Below are 17648 nucleotides of genomic sequence, written 5' to 3' on the forward strand. Positions count from 1 at the left end.
ACTAGGCCAGCCAGGGCCCCTGTTGGAAGACTTCTGGATTCAAATCCACCTGCTTTGAAGGGACGGGGCTTGTGATCTGGACTCATGGAAGCCAGGACTTGGGAAGAGGCTCTGATTGTCAGACCTTAGTCAGGTGCCGGCCCCAGACGCAGTCTGTATGGACAATGGCATGGAAGGCGAGAGAATGAGGCTGGGAGGTGGAGTATGAAGCATTTCAACAGTCAGATGGGGCACGGCGGGAGTTGGAATAGAGAAGTGAGGAGAATGGGTCAGCTTCCTGGAAAATACTTCCCAAGTAGAAGTAATGAGGTGGTGGTCTTGGCTGGGAGGTGGAAAGAGAAGGACATAGCAAGATTCCCAGGTTCTGGTAGGTGGGCTGAGGTGCCATTCACAGACAGGAAGCATACCTGGAGGAAGGGCGTGTGAGAGAAGACCTCAGACGCAGGATGTCAGCTGGACAGCTGGACACACTTGGGTCTGGAGCACTCAAGGGGCAGGGCTGGAGTTGTCACTTTGGGAGCTGCTGATGTCCAGATTGTATTTGGCCTGGGAAGAAAAAGAGATTCCCCCTGGGGCAGGAGGTGTAACCAAGAGAGCAGAGCACCCAGGACCCAGCCTAGAGCTGTTGGGGAGGGGCAGCTGGGAAGTCCTGGTGGGCCTGGGCCCAGGTGGGGAGAAAATGGGTGACGACCGCCCAGGGACGCCGGGAAAGGGCAACGTGGCAGGCAGGACGGCATGATGTGCGGGGCTCAGGGTGGGGTGATGGCAGCGGCAGGAAGGTTTACAAGATTTAGAAATCATCTATGGCTTCTGTTTCTCAAGAAGTGCAAAGGCAAGGTCAGTAGTGACAACTGAGACGGAGGGAGAGGTGCGAGGTGAGGGAGCAGGGGCAAGGCTCCTTCGGGTGGCGCTGTCCCCTAGGTCACTGCCAACTACAACACAACATTTCTGTCGTCCCAAGAAGTTCTGCCAGGCAGCGCGTTTCTAGAGCAGTGGCGGCTCTCATGGTGCTGCCCACTTGGACCAGTAGCTTTGACATCACACGTGAGCTTGTTAGAAACGCATGTTCCTGACTCCACCGAGCCCATTAGATCAGGGTCCCTGCGGAGGAGGGGAGCGGGGAGGAAACTGTTTGGCTGGTTCTCCCTGGGTGTTGTTCAGAGTTTGAGAGGGTCTGTTGTAGAGAAAGCTGGTGTGAGTGAAGCCGGAAGGTTGAGGGCTCCCCCAGCAGAACCATGGCAGACGGGCAGTGTGCTGAGACAGCTGTGCAGGGGTTACCGGGGCTCCCTAAGCCTGCTCTCAGCCGCCCTGTCCAGGGGAACTAAAAGTGTCTTGTGTCATACTCCCCGGTGGCTGGGCGCTCTCCCAAGGGAGCGTGCCTCGCTCCTTTGCCAGGAGAACCACTCCAACCTGTCTTGTCTCGTCCCCACGAACGCCAGAGCCCCTGTGCTCCCAGACCATCCCTACACCTCAGGCAGGCTCCTGCTGTTATCTGTAGTCATCCGGGGCTCAGCCTGCAGTCCTGGCAGCCGGGCAGGCCGAGGGAGGCAGTGGGGGCTCAGAGCCTGCCTGGCCTTTGGAAGGAAGCAGGCTAGTGCCAGGCCAACCCTTCTGCCTCAGATTCTCCCACCCCCAGGGACACACTTGCTTCGGTCTCCAGGAACCTCTTTCTTTTCTTTCTTTTCTTTTCTTTTCTTTTCTTTTAAGATTTTATTTATTTATGTGACAGCCAGCCAGCGAGAGGGGGACACAGCAGGGGAGTGGGAGAGGAAGAAGCAGGCTCAGCGAAGCCTGATGTGGGACTCGATCCTGGAACACCAGGATCACGCCGCCACGGCCCCCCCACGCTACCCAGGGCGCCCCTCAGGGAGCCGCCTTCCTGGGATGCCTGTGGGGAGCAGAAAAGCAGGAAGTCTCTGGGGACTCAGACACTCCGGTCTGCATAGCCCTCAGGATGGGATGTGGTGGGCGTCTGTCTGAATTAATGTAACTCTTGAATGAATTGATATTTCTAAAGCATTTAGAGCAGTGCAGGGGCAGGAGTAAGTGCTGTATTCGCGTTTGCTTTGAGTAAATAAAGCCAGATGCTCTGCGGGAGCTCCGTGTCCAGGTGGGGTGCCGGCGGGCTGGGACTGGACAGGTCCTCCTGGGTTCCTACCTTTGCTCACAGCAAGCCTGGGCTTCTCTCCCGAGGACCCCGGGCCGTCCCAGCTGAATCAGGGCACGGGAGGAGGCTGGGCGGGGAGACACTGTGGGAGGTGGCGGCACCCCGGGGGCCAGGCCGCGAGGAAGCGGCCTTGACCGGGAGCTACAGAGGCGCCCGCACAGAGGTCAGGCGCCTGGGGTTGTATTGCACCCGCGCCCTCCGGCTTCCTCCGGGGTCTGGTTCCCGCTCTTTGTAAGCGTTCTCAGCTGCGGGTCTTTTTACAGCGTATCTTACGTTTAAAAAGGCTGTAGGTGTCCTCTCGCGGAGAGGGCCCCAGCTGTCCCGGGACCCAAAGCCCCGAGGCGAGGTGAGGCCTGAGGGACGCGGTGCCTGCTTGGTCCCCGCGGCCCGGGGGACCCCACGGAACGCCCGCTGCTCTCTGCACTCCCCCCGGTGGCAGCCTCGGGGGCACAGCCGCCGTACCCTCCGCCGCCCCGCAGAGGGGTACCAGTGCACCGGGGTCCTCGAGACAGCCGATTTCACTTGGGCTCTGCACGCGCTCGGGCTACACGGACTTCCCCAAAGTTGTCCCCCGACTCGCCCGCACCCGACCTTCGTCCCCTCGGCCTCGTGTCGGAAAAACCCACCCTAGGTGAGTGCCAGAGGAGCCCCGGGGGTGCCTGCCAGAGGTCTCCTGGTGCAGCAGCCTCCCGTTGCAAGGCAGGCCGAACGGCGGGGGCGCAGGGCAGTGTGTGCCGGCGGTGACGGGAGGGTTCAAAGTGGCGAGGGGGTGAAGGTGGGTGAGTCTCCCGCCTTCCTTCCCAAACCCCAGCCGGCCCCGGCCTGGCCCAAGCAGCACCCCAGGCTGCCGCCCCCACCCCTACTTGGGAGTGGTATTCCTCCCGGCCGCCGCCCGAATGGTGGCGCCACTCTCCTCTCCCCCGTCTCCTCGCACCCCTGCCTTGTAGATGATCAGCGCCTGTCAGGGGTCTTGTAGCCTCAACAGTGTGGAGAGCAAGTACGTGTTCTTCCGGCCCACCATCCAGGTGGAGCTGGAGCCCGAACAAGTCTGTGAAATCTACATCCGCAGTGAGCCCCGCCTCCCGTGCCCCCCCGCGCCCCCCGGTCCCCGGGCTCCGGGCCTGAGGCGCCTTCCTCCTCCTCCTTCCTGGAGTTGGAAGGTCGGGAAGCCAGGATCTTAGGTATCTTCCTCTAAATGTCTGCCTCGCTCAGCCAGCTGCAGGCGTCAAGTGAGGGGGACACAGGGGCGGGAGGGCGAGAGGGAGGGCCGGAGAGGCCGAGGGCGCCGGGGCCTCTGGCTGCTTGGGAGACCAAGCGGGTGGGAGGAGGGGGCATGAGGGTGTGGCTGGACCGGCCGCGGGGGCGGGGAGGCGAGGTGGGGCTCAGGGGCATGAGGGAGAGTGGCTGGACCGGCCCTTGAGGGGGCGGAGCAGGTGAGGCTCCAGCTCCTGTACCCCAGAAGGCCAACATGGAAGGTGGGGCTGACCGACAAGACCCTGACCACCTTCATCGCGCTCCCTGCCTCTCTGCGCATCACGGCTCAGGTCAGGCTAAATTAGGCGTGGCAGGAGCCTGGCGGGGTGGGCAGTTTGGGGGAGGGACAGTGGCATCCCCTGCCCCGGGATGTGCTGGTTTTGAAGCTCCAATCTGACCAGAAGAAGTGGGTCCCTTTCCTGCCACCTGACTGCTGCACATCCAGAGAGCCTGACCTCTGGGCCCCGTCCCTCTCGCTGTCGCCCAGTTCCACCACCATTCACTTTCTCCCTGGGTTTCCCTTGGGCCCAGCTGCCTGGGACCTATTGCTGGACTGAGGGCTGGCTCTTATCCGCCCGGGATGAGGCAGTCCCTTGAGGGAGGAGAAGGTTTAGGACAGACACTGCAGGACTGCATGGGCACCATGGCAGCCGGGAAGTGCGGAGGCATAGAAGGAGGGCCACCCCATTTCATTGGTGTAGGACAGGGAGACAGGAGGGCTGCCACCTGGAGGAGGGTGGTGCTGAGCTGAACAGTGAAGGAGGAGAAGAGGGGGGGCAGAGCGAGGTGAGAGGGTGTAGCTACAGCTGCGGTTTGCAAAGCTGGTTTGGCCGCTCTTCCCAAGACTCCCCAGCAGCCTTGACTTACCCTGCTTCACAGAACAGGCCCCCAGTGCCTCACAATGGCTTGCCCTTCCCCGTGGAGTAGGACAGACACTTCTCCAGGCGGGGATGGTGTCTTCTGCAGCTGGAGGCCCTCAGCACTCTCCCTAGAGAACACCAGGACTAACTTGTGTCCATTGTGGGAATAGAAACAAATTAGCTGGCAGAAGTAAAACTGCAGCATTCATTTTTAAGATACAAATAAGTCAGATCGACATAATCAAATATTTAAAAATGAATATGTCAGGTTTTAGGTGAAAGCCAGGTAACCCAATGGCATTGATACTAAATTGACGGGAGAATATTTTCAGAGTGGAGAAATTTCCTGTGCATTAGTTTCAATTTTTGTTGTAACTTGGAAAACGTCCTCTACTCTCACCCCCACCGTGGGAGGGCCACTGCTTGTGGGGTGGCCTGCGACAGTCCCTGCCGCCTCACACATCTGCTCTCAGTGTGTGGCAAGAACCACCATTTATTATCTCCGGGTGTGGGAATAAATCAGAACCAGCTGACTGGGGGAGCTGTTGGCTGGAGACTGCTGTCACCTGGCTGGGCTGCAGGATCTGTCTCCGAGGCTCCGGCGTGGCCCCCGGCCGGCTGCCGCCTGCGGAGTGGACCTTGGCCAGCGCATTACCACAGAGCCGCTAACGTGGAGGCCACAGGCTTTGGAACTTGAACTTAAAAGTGACACCTCACCCCCTTTGGCCATATCCCCATTCCATCAGAGTGAGGCACCAGGTCAGGCACCCTCCGGGGCAGGAAGTGGTGGTCACAGGAATCGTTCAGAGGCCACCTCACCTGGGCCACTATCACTGGGGAGTGACCACGTTGCCACGGCCACACTTCTGTCCCATAAAATTTCCTCCGTTGAAGGCCATCCCTTTGATTCTGTTTCCAAGCTGCCCCCCAGAGACCCACACCTCCTCGCTCACCCCTTCCCTCCTGGGGCTCAGCGGTGCCTCCTGTCTGACCTTCCCCATCCTCAGGAAGTGGTGTCTCTGGAGGGCAACCCGCTGCCCGAGCAGTCTATCACAAGCTCAGGCTGACGCTGGAGCAGCACGTGAGACTGCTTTTCCGCCCCCTCTTCTCTGGGCCTGTTCCCCTGTCCAGGTCAGCCCAGCACCCTTCCCTTGCCCTCCACCACCTGTCCAGGGATCTCGATTCCCTGCCCCTCCACCGTCAGCGGTCAGGCCCTTTGGGAGAGGTGAGCCGGACCCCCATGTTCCCAGCGAGGCTGCTCTCCCCCACGCCAGGATCTCCCACTTGTCTCTACGAACAACGACAGCGATGACAACGGGCACAGCTGCGGGCCAGGCTCCCACACGCTGCACAGCTGCATGGCAGGACCCTGGTCTCCCTCAACCGGGCTTCAACCACAGGTGAGACGGAAGCGGCTACATCGCAGATGTGCGTGTCTGGTGGGGACCCAGGAGCGGGAGTGGCTGGCCCGGGCTTCAGCTCGCCCCCAGGGCCTCGGCTGAACGCGCCCTGCTCTTGGCTGTCGCTGGCGCACAACCTGATCCAGGACCAGGGCGCCCTGAAGCTGGGCCGAGGTGGTGTGAGCTGGTGGGAGGGGGCGGGATCCCTGGCTGGCATCGACTGGCTGCCACTCGCCCCAGGTCCTGCGCCTTTGAGCTGCGACACCGAGGTGGTCGAGCGCCGTCCGCCTCCTGCTGGAGAGGGGTCTCAGGCGCTCACGATTGGTGAGCCCTGCGGCCTCCCCTTCTCCTGCCGGCCTCTCCCTGGGTTCCCATGGTTGTCGGCCCGTCTCGGCTGACGCCACTCCCCCCAGCCGTGCAGGCCTAGCAGGCGTTTGCGGCTGCGACGGCCCAACCAGAGCATGTCTTTGGGCAGATTAGTAATGGGGCAAGGGAAGGCAGAGTTAGAAGTCCAGAGCTCGGGCTGGTGCCCACCCGTGACGTGGCTGCTTCGTGGGGCGGGAGAGGACTGGACGCCGTGAATTTCACGCGATGCACCTGGAGCAGTGAAGTCTCCTACTGCCTCCCAGTGTGGGAGGCCTGCCCCACCCCAGCGTCCCCCAGAGGCGTCCCCAACAGCAAATGTTCATGGCGTTTAGGCAGGGAGATGGGGGTGGGGGTGCTGGTCCCGTCCAGCCAAGCATGAGGCCCCCTCACCACTCACTTGAGGAAGGGTGCTGGCTAGCTCTTCCATCCCCCTCCTCTTTGCAGAGCAAGCCTTCCTCACTCCCGACACGGGGACTCCAAAGCAAGAGCGCGACAAGAACTCCCGGCCCGTGGGGTCGCAGGCCGCACTGGCCGAAAAAGCCAGACAAGCGTCGACAAGCGAAGACCTTCAGGCCTGGGCAAGAAAAAAGAGAGAAATCAGGGGTAGGTGCGCTGAAGGCCAGGCTGGGCGGGAGGACGCCTCTGGAGGCTCAGGCAGGGAGGGAGGGTGGCCTTCAGAGGCTCCTCGGCAGGCCTGGAGGCCAAAGTTTTGCTCTCCCACTTGCTTGGTCCCGGGAAGCAGGTCTTTCACTTTCCTCGCGTGCCTACAGGACCCGGTGAAGAAGAGGAGGTCAGGGTCTGGGCAGTCACCCGGACACGGGAACCCCTAAGAAAGAGAGCCGGCCAAGGCCAACGGGGAGTAAGCGTTGCCCTTCTGTGCGACCTCTTGCCGCGGGAGAAGGAGAGTAGAGATGGGCTGGACGTGGGGGCCATCCTCCTGAGGCTGCCGCCCTCTGGGACCGTGTTTCGCTTCTGCTGGCAGCCCCCATCCTCCCGGGCACGGCACCCCTGGTCCCCCGTCTGGACCCACGTGGCACTAGTTCCGCAGGAAGAGTAGACCCACCCACCTAGTTCTGTTCCCATTGCTCCAGATCCAAGGTTTTGAGGGCGTCCTCTCCTGCCCAGCCTGTTCTTCTGGGGCAGGGGCGAGTATGGCAACGTCTGTGCGGTGCATTCTGGATCCTTTCCCGTGCTCCCAGAGGTCACCATCCCCGAGCAAAGCCGAGCAAGAAAGTGGCCAAGACGGGAACAAAGAAAGCGCAGCTTCCTGATGGAGTCCGGAGGTAGCTGGAGGGGCGGGTGGGCGCGGGCGTGCGGGAGACGCGTGCCTTCCCTGCAGCGTGTGTCTCAGCCCGTCCTGGAGGGTCTCTGGCTTCCATTGCATCCTGCGTCCATAGTGATCCCCGCCATCCCGCGTGGCTCAGTTGAGGGAAGGAGACTCAGTGCTCTCCTTTCCTTCGGCTTCCCTGGATGTCTCACTGTCCCTGCGACTGCGGGGCCGCTAGTCACTTCCCCAGGCCTCCATCCGCTGGTGCGTGCCTCCCCATCCTCTGCCCCTGTCAGCAGCGCCCGGAAGGCGGGGCGTCTTACAGTCGGTGCCGCCCTACTGGTGCGCAGCCCTGAGACCTCTCTTTGCTACTGAGCCTTCCTTTCCCCTTTCACCTCAGACCGGCTTGCGGCTCGCTCCAGAGCTTTCCTGACTGTGACTCTACAGCGCCCACCCGCTCCAGCTCCTGCGTTGCCCCCAACACGTGTTCCTCACCTTCTGTCTCCTTCAGGGAGACCCGCCTTCTAGGCAGGGAGGGGCCTCCCTCTTGGGAGTCTTCTCTGCCACTGAACAAGATCCTACCAAAGAGGGTCAGGTGGAGACGGCCTGGGCTGCTTCTAAAAAATTTTGTATAAGTCGGCTCTCATGCCCAGTGTAGGGCTCAGCCGACGACCGAGATCGTCACGTGGCTGGCTCTGCTCTTGCAGCAGAGCTTAGCCAGCGTCCCCCATAGGGTTTGCGCCCTGCCCCTTCCCTGACTTCGCCCCGCCTCTGGCGGTCTGCGGGCTGGTCCGTGCGCCTGGTGCGTGGGCGTCCCGCTGCCTCATTGCTGTGGCTGCTTGCAGACCAGTGGCCAACACTGCTTTCCGTTTGCTTCGCTCTCTCTGCCTACCTGATGGCCTGTCTCCTCCCTCCTCTGTAGTCAGGAGCACAGGCCTCTTTGCCCTGTCGCCCCAGGCCCCCGAGCGCATGAGCACCTGCCCCGGACACTGATCTGGGCTACGGGCCTCCTCTGGACCCTACAGAGTCGAGCTTCTGTGTGTGTGCGTGTCGGGGGACTCAGCTCTGTGTGCGTGTGTGGGGAGATCCAGCCCCTGCGTGCGCGCGTGGGGGGGAACTGGCTTCCCTGCAGTGCGCGGGGGATGACTCGGCTTCCCTGCGTGGCGTGGGGGGGACTCCGGCTTCCTGCGTGGTGGGGGAGACTCCGGCTTCCCTGCGTGCGCGCGTGGGGGACTCCGGCTTCCCTGTGTGCGCATGGGGTTGCGCCATCCTTGGCTCCCAGCTCACTATCCAGGGTGCTTCCTGGGGTGCAGGCTAGGTCTCACTCCTCTGTCCTGAGGAGAGGGCAGGGCGGCTGGGGCGCGCGCCCTGGGCTGAGCTGCAGGCGGTGGCCTACACTAGCAGCTGGCTGCCTGAGACTTCAGAGATGGTTAACCCTCTCCTGGAGCCGTGGAACAACGAGGGGAAAGTGTTCATGCCCGGGAACATCCTTTTGCACCTCACCTCATGCGTGTTTGTTGGCGCCCTCTGTCATTCCCTCCTCGGAGGACTTTGGGCCCCATGCAGCTCTCCTATGCCAAGGGGCGCGCATCCTCCAAGAGCACAACATGGTTGTGCCACGGCTGAGCATCGGGAGGGTGGAAGCTGTCCGAGCCCTGGAACTTATGCGTGAGAGCAGGTCAGGCTCCGCAGTCTGGCAGTAGGTGTGGGGAGAGAGACGGGTGGAGGACAGAGGCCAGGAGGCCAGAGGGAGAGTCAGAGGAATGAGGGGCAGGGGCAGGGGGCCACCGGGCTGCTCCCCACCGCGAAACCGCATCCGAGTGGGGCTGGAGCTTTTGGCCCAGTGCAGCACCAGGCCCAGTTCTCCAAGTCCAGGGGGCACGGCCAGGGGCCCCGTGGGGCTGCTGCACCTGTCATAGCTGATGGAAGATCCCCTGCCCTCAAGCAGGTCTGGGGAGCTCCTCATGCTTTTCCCACAGCCTACCTCCACCGTGCTCTCTTTTCTCCTTGTCCCTCCGACCCTCACTCCACCCTGTCCCGGAAATGCTCCTCCCAGAGGACGCAGTCCTTATCCCTTTCTCATCTTCACCTTCTTTTCCTCTCTCAGAAAAACTCTTCTCCCCAATGTCCTATTACACCATGATCCAGACTGATGCTTCAAGGGATCCTTTTTCGCATCAGTTCAGAGCAAGCGAGAGAGACCATGGCTTCCTCCACTAGCCCCCTTCCTGCTCTTCCCCAGCCGCAGCAGCTCTGCTCTGCGTGGTGGGGCTGGCCTCCCGAGGGCAGATCTTGGGTCATTAACAAAAATCTATGTTTAATACTTTCCCCCTTGAGGTTGGACCTTGAAAACTTTGTTCCAATAGTGGAATGTGACTCTGAGTTTTATGTCTGGCCTTGGCCCACCCAGGCCCAGGAAGCTTATTGCTCTGCCTGTGTCCCTGGAGGAGACACGACAGCGCCAGAGGTACATGCAGCCACTGGTCTCGGAGAGGCAGGGCAGTGGGAAGACTGGGACTGTAATCCAACTACGCACAGCCCATGGAAGGGGCACGGCAGTGGTGGACGGAGAGGGAACTCGTGCTCTGCCATTCAGGCCTCCAGCTCTTCTGGCGTCTTCCTGCTGGGCACAGGTGTCTGGTCGCTTGGGAGGAGCAGGGACTCAGCTAAGGAATGCAGAGTTCGGGCAGTCTACTTTGGAGAGAGTTGGTGGTCTGCATCCTCGACATAGCAGGCCAAGCACCATGTGGCCAGTACCTTCACCGGCCGATGTCGGCGGAGTCTGACCAGGGATGCCGATGGCGGCGGGCCAGAGGACCTGATGGGGGCTCAAGCGGCTCTACCCTTTAGTGCTGCTCCCTGAGAAGTCACCTATGGATGGGGCCCACGGAGCATGGGGCTGACCTCGGGAGCTTCCAGAATTGTCCCTGCTGCCCTGGCAGATTTAACCTGCCATATCCCCTCAGCCCACGGGAGATCCACTCTACCCGCCCCAAACTCCCTTGCGGCTCCAGCTGACTGTCATGGGCCCCTGTGCCTCTGGGGACCTGGCCACCGAGCTTCTGCAGGAAACACAGCTCAGCTCTGAACGCCCCCACTGGGCACTGCAGGGCCCCTCGGCTTCCGAGACTCCCTGTGACTCGCGTGAGAATTCCGTGCCCACCTGGACCCCAAGTCCATGGGGTCGGCATGTGGCACGTGCTAGGTCTGGGAGGGAGCACGAGACAGAGCTGAAGGGAATCTGTCCCTTGGTCCATTGATAAAGGCAGAGGGCGGGAGGTGCGGCGTGCGGCTGCGCCCGTGTGGCTTCCAGGGTGTCGGGGCCCATGGGACAGAGCGGAGGCTGAAGCCAGTGAGGATCGGCCAGGCCTCTGACACGGCCCTCCTCGTTTTGTCTTTAGAGTCCTGGGGGCTCATGGGAGGAGCTGACTGAGGTCTCCCGACTCTGGGCCCACTGCCTGTGCGTGTGTTCTGATGGTGTGGGTTCTGTCTTTCCCGCTTTGCCCGTGGGGGCCTAGAACTTAGCCTGCCCGATGGCGGCTCAGTGAGCACACGTGGGAAGCTTTGGGGGGGGGGGTCTCTGGCCACAGTGGGGCCTGGGGGCTTGATGCCAGGGGTGGGGGCTGCCTTCTGTGTCCTCCACCCAATCCTGAGAACAACCACAGTATCTTTTACCAGAGCAGTTCCAGAAATCACACACACCACCACGGTTGAAGAATATTTAACTTTTCTTAAAAAAAAAAAAAAAAAAATCTTAACCATGAGAGAAAGAAAATAAGAGTATACATTATTTTAACAGGAAAACAGTCATTTCCATCTCTATATTTTATATATTATATATATATTTTATATATATGTATATATACACCTAGCACAGTGTGTCTATTCTATCGGTCCGCAGGGAGGGGGCTGGCATGGGGTGAGCGACCGATGCTGCTGTGGCCCCTGCGATGGTCCTGGGTTAATGCGGGCACTCCAGCATTCACACCCCCTGCCCCCACCTCCTGGGCCTGGTTTTTAGGGCCGTACCGGATACACTGGTTTTTCTCTAGGGAGAGGGTGGGGAAGGGTGGACAGAGGTGGGGTCAGGAACTCCCGGAGAGGGACAAGTCCTAGGAGCGGGGAGCTCTCTGCTCGGGCCACAGAGACTGGGCTCTCAAGCCACGTGGGCTGGGACACCCTCCCGCTCATGGGGACCCGGGTGCTCAGGTCTGGCTCCCCCCTCGGGCCCTGACTCCGGAGCTGGCCTGTTAACTAGGAGATGCGAGCTGTCCCTCTGGGCCTGCCTCCGCCCCGAGGAACAGAAACAAAACAGGTCAAAGTTATTTACAAAGCAAGGCACATACAGCCCGTGCTTATTTATAGGAACCGAAGTGACTCCGAGGGAGAGCGGTGCCCACTTCAGCCCAGGGTCTGAGAAGAGGGAGGGAGGAAGAAAGTGCATTTACACGAGACTCCTCCTTTCACCTGCGTGTCTGGGGGCCTTTCGAATGCAGTCAGCATGCTCAGGAGAGGCGGGCGGCTGGAGGAGAGACGACACTTGACTGGGACCTAGGCAGACCAGCGACATGCGGGCGCCCGAGGTCTCAGCTAGACCCGTTCTCCACGGCCTCCACTGCGCGGAGGTCTGGGCTCCCACTGCCCTGTGCCCCTGCCTCGGGCCGGTCCCCAGAGCACGAGTGGGCGGTTACAGTCCTGGGGACGAGGTCACGGGCGCCACGCTGTCTTCCAGGGGGGCGTCGGAACCTGTGGAGGTGGGGGGGGGAGGACGGTGAACAGCTGGCCCAGGGGGAGGGAACACCCTCCCTCGGCCCCCCGCCCCGGGGGTGTTCGTGCTCATGAGACAAGGCATGGAGTTTCCCGTGGGACCTGGAAAGGGCTGTCTGCTGCCCCCCCCCCCCCACCATCCGTCCGTCCGCCTCAAGCCTGTGGGCAGCTCTGCGCTGCCACGCTCATTACGAGCCGCTCTCCGGAGGGAGACCAGCTCCCCTGGTTCGTTCTCTCTCTAATCCAAGGAGGGTTTCCCATTTTTAGGGGAGCTTCTGTGGGCTTTCCCCTAAAAGATCCTTTTCTGAAGCTGAGGGTGTGACTTAACTTACTCAGGGGGGATGAGGACCCGTGTCCGCCCCCCATGGGTACACACAGGACATCGCCTCGCTCACCGTCCTCTGAGCATGGCCCTGGCTGGTGGCCGTCTCTGGAGTCGCAGACCAGGGCTTCCCTGGCCGGAGGTGACAGGGAGCTGTCTGTCCATCTAGCTGCCTCCGTATGGAAACTGCCCACGGGTGTGGTGCCGCCCGACGCCTCTCCCGCGAGGGACCTGAGCAGCTCTCTGTGGGCCAGCTCCATGTCCTGGGACAGCAGCAGGGGAACGTCTGACCTTGGTCCCGTGCAGCAGGCCCTGGAGAAGGGGCCGCTCCCTCGCTGGGCCCAGGGGCAGCTCTGTGCTCCAGGGCGGCTGCCGGGAGAGCCCAGGCCAGAGGACATACCTCCCTCGTGGGGGCGATGGGTCTCGGGACAAAGGACTGAGCGCCCCCCAGGCCTGAGAACCCCCACACCCCACCCACCTTGAGCCTGTTGAGCTTGACCGTGAGCTGCTCGATGGTGTGGAAGATGCTGCCCACATCCCTGAGGGCCAGGCTGGGCGGCGAATGGCGAGGGCGCCCGTGACCTCCACTGGCTCCCCGAAGCCGCCAGGCAGGGAGGCTCTCGGGCTGGGAGGGCTCGGTGCTGGAGTCCGGGGGTCCGGCCGGCATGCTGACATAGAAGCAGTTCCCTGTCCGCGCGGCAAGAGAAGGCGATCAGAAGGCGCATACAGAGGAAGTAGGAGCCACTTCCCGCACCCCAGTGCTCCCTGTGCTGACCCGGGGGGGCGGGATGCCATCCTACGCACAAGCCCAGCGCACGCTAGCCTCACGCTGCCCACCCGTCGTCCCCTAAAGGCCCTCCTCCTCCAGAAAGCCTTCTAGGTGGCCCACGCGGGAGGGAAGATGCTCAGTGGTGGAGCTTAGGGAGACGGCGGTGCCTCCCAGTCCTTGAAGGAGGCGCAGAAAGTGGGGCTGGTCGGGAAAGGAACGCAGGGAGGCTCCTTCCCATTTGTCCCATCTCAAGCTCTCCCGATGAACGGCCACACAGCCCCCTGCCCCCATGGCCATCTCCTACAAGATCCCACAGAGCCCTTGGCTCACACAGGGGGTCAGCCATGGCGGGAGGGAGGAAGAGGGGAGACACCAAGGACGTGGGGCTCCGGGCCTCGTTTGCCTCCCCACCTGTCTCACGACTCAGCACCAACTATTCTCCAGACTACAGCCCCCCCCCCTCCCCCGGGCTCTCCCGGTCCGGTCCCCAGGTGCTACTCCTCCCCGGTCCAAAGGGAGCACCCTGTGACTGCAGGCGGGGCTCAACTCCCACAGCCAGACTCTACCCCCACCCCCGTAGCCCTGCCCACAGCCCTGGCCCGGCTCTGACTCCAAGGTGAAGCTCATTACCCGCAGTCTCTGCTCCGCCTTCCACTTCGGGCTCAGGCCCTGACTGGCTGCTCTCTGGGAGCATAGCCTTGCTGCCCGCCACCTCGGCCTCGGCCGCACCAGCGCCACCACCAGCTGCCGCTACCACCACCACCAGCGACAGCAGACACCAGGAGAGCAGGGGAGGGGGGAGCAGGGGCAGGGAAGGGGGGAGCACGGAAGGGGAGGAGAGCAAGGAAGGGGGGAGCAGGGGAGGAGAAGGGGAGCAGGAAGGGGAGGGGGAGCAGGAAGGAGGGCAAAGGCAGCAGGGGGTGAAAAAGAAGGGACAACAAAGTGAACACAGGTTACAGTGAAGACGACCAGGGGGCTGCAGAGAAGCCGTCCACCAGTTCACCGAAGGGCAGAGAAGAAAGGTCAGTCCCAGAAACCTGGAGAGGGGGCGGACCTCGGGCAGATAGGGCGAGAAGTGCAGCGGAGGACGGACCCACCCCGGGCCGGAGCACCTGCTTCACGCTTCACTCTATCCTGCAGGCCTCCTCCCACCGCTCCGGGGACCTCCGTCCCTCGGGCTCACGGCTCTGCCCAAAGCCGTCCTGAAACCCCATCCTAGCTGCTCTTGGCTCTTTGGGCTTGACACTGCCCATTGCCTCCCCGAAGCCAGGGTGCTCTCCCCCTGCCACGTCGGCTCGCCACGCACCCCTGTGCTGCCAGGGCCCTCGGCGAGGCCGCGAGCATCGGCCCGTGTCAGGTGTGAGGAGAGCCACATGGTTTCCTGAGGACTCCGAGCGGAAGTGCTCACGGACAGCTGGCTTGTGCCAGGCAGTGCGGACGTCCTCGCGCTACGGTCACGTTCGGGGGGGGGGGGGGCGCAGCATTTTGTCAAGGGTCATGCAGACGTTAGGGGACGGGCTCTGAAGCTTGGTCGTCCGATCCCAATCTGTGCGGCACCAGCGTCTCCTGCCAGGACCCCACGCGAGCCCCTGCCCACGTGGCTTCCGGGGTAAAGAGCCATCTGGAAGACTCGTCTCCACGCGGACGTCCCGACGTACGTTACCTTTTCTCACGACTTTGTAACTTCCTGCCACCTCGGTGCTTAAAGCCTCTTCCTCTGGGTTCCTGTCCAACTCGGGAGACTCCCAGATCCCGGAATTCCTGGCCCGTGGGGGCAGCTGTTCCAGAGAACTGAGAGCCACGTCCTCCTGCTCTGGCCCTTCACCCCCGGGGGGGCTGTGCCCTGGGGCGCTTGGGTCCCTGGGGCGCCAGCTGCTGCTTCCGAGAGAAGGCGCAGGCATCAGGCCGTCGTCGGGCTCCCCGGCGGGCTGAGGTTCGGGGCGGTGACCGGGCAGCAGGCTGCACAGAATCAGGTGCCGCAGGCTCTCCACTGGAGGGAAAAAGGGCGCTGGCTTCCCTGGCACGGGCCCGGAGACAGAGCGGCGGTGCTGCTCCCCTCCCCGACTCCCAACGGGGAGAAGCTGCCTCAGTCACAGGCGCAGCTGGGGGTGGGGATGGGGGGGGGTGTCACACAGTCTCGGCACCGTCTCTCCTCACACATGCGCAGGGAGAGCCCTCTGACAGGTGCAGGCTGCGGGCATCTGCCAGGCGCCGGGGCCGGCAGGCACTCACCGTCTTCCAGGGCTGAGTCGGCGAGCCCTTCCGTGAACAGCGGACCGGGGAGGGGCAGGAGGATGGGGTCTCTCGTCCGGCCTCCCCTGTTCTCTCCATCCAGGGATGCGGAGGGGTGAGGCAGGGCACCCAGCTCCCCCTCGATGCTGCCTTCCTGCTCGGGATCGTCTAGGAGGCCCGCGTGCTTCCCCTCAACCCTCTGCTGGGGTCCAGTGCCTGCTTTGGTTGGGAGAACAGCATAAGGCGGAGGGGGAAGGCACGTAGGGGCTGACCCCACGCCCAGCTCTGGATTCGAGGGGCTAGAACCTTGACTGATTCATTCCACGGATGGTTACTGAGCGCCTACGATGGCCAGACCCTGCCCCAGGCTCTTAGCATACACCGGTAATAAGACAAAGATCCCCGCGCATGCGCAGCTTAAATTCTAGTGTGGAGACACACAGAAATAACACAGCACACAGCGGACTCTCTGAGAAACACGGGTGGGCAGTGCGGTGGGAGAGAAGACAGCAGAGCGCAGGCTGGGGGGGGTGCAGGAGCGCCGTTTACACCACAGAGAGCCAGAGAAGGCACGCCTGGACCGACCCGGAGGAGGGAGAAAAGGGACCCAGACAAGGAGCCCGCCAGGAGATTTCTCTCTAAACCCAGGGTCCTATGTTCTTCCCCAGAGAAACTCTCAATGAGATTCCCGTGTGGGACCCCTCGCCCCCCGCCAGCCCTGTCCTAAGAACGGTGTCCCACAGGCATGTCCTTCTCCACGGAAACGCCCAGCTGGAGGAAGCAGGGGTCCCTGGTTCCACCCAACTGCCCCTCTCCCTCCACGGCTACATACCTGTCCCCAGAGAAGCAGAGTCAGAATCTCCAAGTGAGCCCGTCTGCGCTCACTCAGGTCTGTTCTCCTGCCTCTCCTGGACCCCCTTCTCACTCACTTCTCTGCTCTTATCCAAACCCCGACGGCCTCTCCCACCACCTCCCTAGTTGTCCTACTGACACAGGACTGGGGGTTCCCACAAAGACAGTTCAGAGGACATACCTCCGGGCAGCTCCCCGGGCTCTGGTTCACTGTGGAACACTTCTGAGCCATCCAGCCGGACCCTGAGGAAGAAACCACCAGAGGTCACCCGCCGGGGTTCTGACTCTGGGCCAGCCAGGAGCGGGGAGGTCTCGGGTGCCCCCTGGCCTTCTGAAATACGCAGCAAAGGCGGGTCTGAAAAGGGAGGTGTGAGGCTTCGGCACCTGCCCTCGGTTGGCAACCTGGGGGGGAGGGTGGATGCCAGCCGGCTGTACACCCTGAACCCCACCTCGGGCTTGGTCTCCAGGACAACCAGGACAGAGGAGAAGGGTGTGAACACTTCAGAGGCAGCAAACAGCTGGCCCGCAGCGGGCATGAGCGGGCCTGCGGGTGAGCACCTGCTGGGGGTGGGGCTCTGCTGCGCTGGCTCCCGGGCACCCAGGGGCGGGGGATGGGCGAGTGCAGGGGCAGCTCCCGGTCGCCGGGTGGCGTTCCGCACGGCCTCCTCCAAGAGCTCCATCCACCTGTGGCTCGGCAGGAGCAGAGAGGGCTGGTGGTGAGAACGAGGCTGGGGCGCGCCCCTGCCGCCCGACCGGTACCCCTCCCCCAGCCACCCGGCGGCTCCTATGGCGGCGCAGGACTGGCAGCCATGTGCCACAGAACAACAGCCCTCTGCTGTGCTCTGCGCTAAGCACCGTCTCGCTGCCCGCTTCCTGCACACAAAGGCCGAGAGGCGGTGAGACCCACCCTCTACGGGGGAGTCTGACACGGAGACGCCATCTGACTCAACCTGTCTGTGCTCTGAGTCACGCCACCTCGTCGGGCGCCACGAGGGAACACGGGGTGGGTGGGCGACGGCCCTGGGGGTGGGCGTCTGCCAAGAGTGCGTGGATGGAGGCAGCTTAGAGGGGAAGGAAGACCCCGAGGGCCGGGAGCGGAAAGAAGTGAGAAGAACAAGGAGCATTGGTGACACTGGGCTTGGGCAAGGACGGCGGCCCCGGAGCCCCCTGTGGCTGCCCTGTCCCCGCCGGCCTGCGCCCCGCTTGCGGTGCCCTGCTCATACACACTGCCCTGGCCCCAAGGGAACAGTGGCTACGCATGGCCACTCAATTCTCACGTGTTCTTGTCTGACGACGTCAGTGCCACCAGCTCGTAGATCTGGGGGGGGCCCAGCTCCGAGGTGCAGATGATGAAGAAGGCTCGTTTGTCTGTGTGGGGGAGGTGGGGGGAGG

The 17648-nt window shown here is 62.6% G+C and overlaps 1 protein-coding gene and 1 pseudogene across 1 annotated transcript in view; one reads left to right on the forward strand and one right to left on the reverse strand.

Annotated features, from left to right (window-relative positions):
* LOC121103638 overlaps positions 1-7104 on the forward strand; it is a 36158-nt pseudogene extending 29054 nt beyond the window's left edge.
* Positions 7105-11878: 4774 nt separating this feature from the next.
* The window catches only part of ARHGEF11 (Rho guanine nucleotide exchange factor 11), an 88107-nt gene continuing 82337 nt past the window's right edge, over positions 11879-17648 (reverse strand). Inside the window, exons 35-41 of the mRNA XM_040635838.1 lie at positions 16438-16499; positions 15405-15620; positions 14836-15162; positions 13803-13922; positions 12882-13090; positions 12477-12666; positions 11879-12060 (exon numbers count right to left, since the gene is read on the reverse strand). Coding sequence (XP_040491772.1) covers positions 12002-12060; positions 12477-12666; positions 12882-13090; positions 13803-13922; positions 14836-15162; positions 15405-15620; positions 16438-16499 — 1183 coding nt within the window. The 3' untranslated portion in view covers positions 11879-12001. The remainder of the gene's footprint in view (positions 12061-12476; positions 12667-12881; positions 13091-13802; positions 13923-14835; positions 15163-15404; positions 15621-16437; positions 16500-17648) is intronic.

Source organism: Ursus maritimus, unplaced genomic scaffold (genome assembly GCF_017311325.1).
Source record: "Ursus maritimus isolate PB19 unplaced genomic scaffold, ASM1731132v1 scaffold_2, whole genome shotgun sequence".
Taxonomy (NCBI): Eukaryota; Metazoa; Chordata; class Mammalia; order Carnivora; family Ursidae; genus Ursus; species Ursus maritimus.